Here is a 2,940-nt window from a genome sequence, read left to right as displayed (position 1 = left end):
AGTGATGCTGTTAATGGTCATCCCAGCAAAAAAGGGCCTGATGCTACTTCCCTCTAGTGAGGGAGAGGCATAACAAGCATTCTCATGAATATACCAGGGAAAGAAAAGTAGTCTTTCCTTGGTTGATACAAAGGACAAGTCCAAAATTGACTTAATGAATATCTTAATTAAGAAAAAACTCGTATGTGAAACTAGGTATTTGGGAACAAGGATGAAGGAAGCTGGTACATCCATGGAAAATAATTGGGGTAAAATATTTCATGTTTTCATTTACTTATTGCCCATAACAGTCTTATATGAGTTGGAGTTCTACAGGCAACCCAGTGAAGAAGAGAGAACAATAAAAGTTTTCAGAAAAGTTATATAAATTATGAAATGTAAAAATGTACTCTATATTTCATAAACTCAGCAGTTTGCAACATGTGTATTACACTTTGATATGCCAAACAACTTTTCTATAACAACTTAATCAATGGGTATACTTTTGTCATTTTTCTCCTCTGAAGTTCTTACCTTACAACTCTTGAGATGTTCGGCTCTAACACAGACAAGTGTATTGATAGTTCTCTCTCATTCTTTTATGAGTAATGAGCATACAGTACTACTTCTGTGGGCCTGTGTGCCCTAGAGATGACTGTAACCTGCTATTGATCAGCTGATTGAAGATAAATGGCTTAGTTGCTTGTATTGCAGATTATATCATTAACATGGTCAGTAAACCATGAATTGTTCAATAAGGCGTTTATCTTTTTTCATTTTACTCTGCTCTTTTATCATTTTTATTAGAAAAGACAAAATTACCTACACGAACCAGCAAGATCAGTTGAAAAGAGACCCAGTAGTGTACCATTATGGGTGCAGAGTTGCAGATAGCTGAGTTCTAATGGCTTAATGATATTTAGTATATGTTTTTAACTGAAGAAAATATATAGAGTTTTAATAATAGTTTTATTTGTGTTTTTCTTACAGCTTCCTTTTGCCACATCTTTACTAGAAGCAGTACTGGAGAAAATAAATGAAAAAAAGAAACTAGTTGAAGTATATTTCACAATTATGAAAGATATTAGATGATATTAAAACAGAGAGCTTTATCTCAAATGTGAAAACTTTTTATGTGGTGTGATTGGGAAAAATGTTCATTGCAATCCTGATACAGTATTCTGCTCCAACTATCAATAGTTAGGTTCAATACTAAAATAAGAAGTCTCTGAAACGAACTGCTGAATAAGTGAAACTAATTAAGTGCATAGCCATTTAAGACAAAACCATGTAGCATTTGTTTGTTGAATGCAAATATTGCCACAAATCAATGAAAACTTAAAAATAATTTTCCTTCCAGTGAATTAAAAGAAACTGGAACTAGCTTAGCACAAACAAATCGCTTTGAGCATAAAAAAAGAAAGTGTGAACTAAGAACTTAATGTTTTAAGTGTTGTAAAAAAAGTGGACTTCTTACATTAAATTGCTATAAATGGGCATACATGATCCAGTGAGCAGCACGTTTGTATTTTAAGCAAATATGAAATGCATCGTAACTTAAGGATGAGCATTTAATGGAATAAACCATGTGATCCAATTTCATCTGTTCTTATTGACATATTGGATTACATAGGTGATACTGCATTTTTCTAAACTATTTGGCAAAAATAAAAACATCTTTTCTCTCTCTTTTAAATTCACAATACTGTACTTTGCATGGTCGTGGAATATTAGCAAGAGACCACAAGCCCAGACTAGACCTAACAAAACTCCTACTGTTTTGAACTAAAATTCCATTTTTAACAGTGATGTCATCCTTATTTAGATTCGTAAATATTCCCACCTCATTTTACCTCTTTGCTGTGTTCCTTCCATACCTTTTTGGTTCTTCTGATTCACCAAACTTATGCTTGCCTTCCACATTTGCCCTTGGAATTCTCTGTTATGAAAATACTCCATGCCCTGCTTTCCTTATGGCTGCCTCCTTCTCGTCATTTGAGTTCCCCTTTCCCTCTCCCTCAGGGCCACATTCTCTGGCCATACTACTGTTTAATTTCCTTATAGCACAAAATTGTCTATCTGTTCACTTACTAATTTTCCTGTTTTCTCCTTCTCCCCCTTTCGAATGTAGGCCCCCTGAAAATAATGTGGGGATTGGCCAAACCTGTCCTGTCACCTGCTATGTATGGCCTACAAACTAAGAATGCTTTTTACATTATTAAATGATTTTTTAAAAGAAGATAATAATATTTTTTAGCATGTGAAAATTACATAAAATCTAAATTTTGGTGTCCATCAATAAAGTTTTATTGGAACACAGTGATGTGTATTCCTTTATGCATTGTTTATGGTTGCTTTCACATTACAGTAGAGTTTTATTGTGGAGACTGTGGAGCTCTTGTCACTTTGTACCACTGCCTGGCACATGACAGATCACAACAGTATGGTTACAACTTGACAGCATTTCAGGTGCCACACATGCTGCCTTGCTATAATTTTTTAAAATATCAGTGCGATTCATAGCAAAACAAGAAAAGAAGACAGAAATGACCATCAAATGTCACACATTTAAGGCATAATGAAGTGTAGATTATTTTGTTACTGAATTATATGGCAAAGCGTTGTGTTTATTATGTGATGACACTATACCTATGCTAAAAGAATGCAACATATAGTAACATCATCAGAGTAAGTACTTCCCACAGTATTTCCAACTCACAGGAAAGCAATAGTAAGGAAAAAAATCACTAAATTTAAAATGTAATGTCTCATCACAGCAGAAATTTGTTACAAAGATGAAAATGAGACTGCAGACTATTATCTTGATACTAGAACCAAAGACAGTATAAAAAAAGGAAGTATGGCAGGCTGAAAGTGGCCCCTCAAGATGTTCCCCTCTCTATCCCTGAAAACTGTGAATTTGTTACCGCGGATGGCAAGAAACTTTGCAAATGTGACTAA

General features: G+C 34.3%; 1 protein-coding gene across 2 annotated transcripts in view; it reads left to right on the top strand.

Annotated features, from left to right (window-relative positions):
* Positions 1-2,298, top strand: part of CNTLN (centlein) — a 319,321-nt gene extending 317,023 nt beyond the window's left edge. Inside the window, exon 26 of one of the 2 annotated variants that reach the window (XM_003782868.2) lies at positions 970-2,298. In XM_003782868.2, the coding sequence (XP_003782916.1) occupies positions 970-1,071 (102 nt within the window). In that variant the 3' untranslated portion in view covers positions 1,072-2,298. The remainder of the gene's footprint in view (positions 1-969) is intronic. The other variant, XM_012813233.1, reaches the window with a different exon arrangement.
* The last annotated feature ends 642 nt before the right edge of the window (positions 2,299-2,940 follow it).

Source organism: Otolemur garnettii, unplaced genomic scaffold (genome assembly GCF_000181295.1).
Source record: "Otolemur garnettii isolate 467f Iridium unplaced genomic scaffold, OtoGar3 scaffold00006, whole genome shotgun sequence".
In the NCBI taxonomy this organism is placed as follows: Eukaryota; Metazoa; Chordata; class Mammalia; order Primates; family Galagidae; genus Otolemur; species Otolemur garnettii.
The sequence above is the reverse complement of the archived record's forward strand: the minus strand, read 5'-3'. Positions and strand labels throughout refer to the sequence as shown.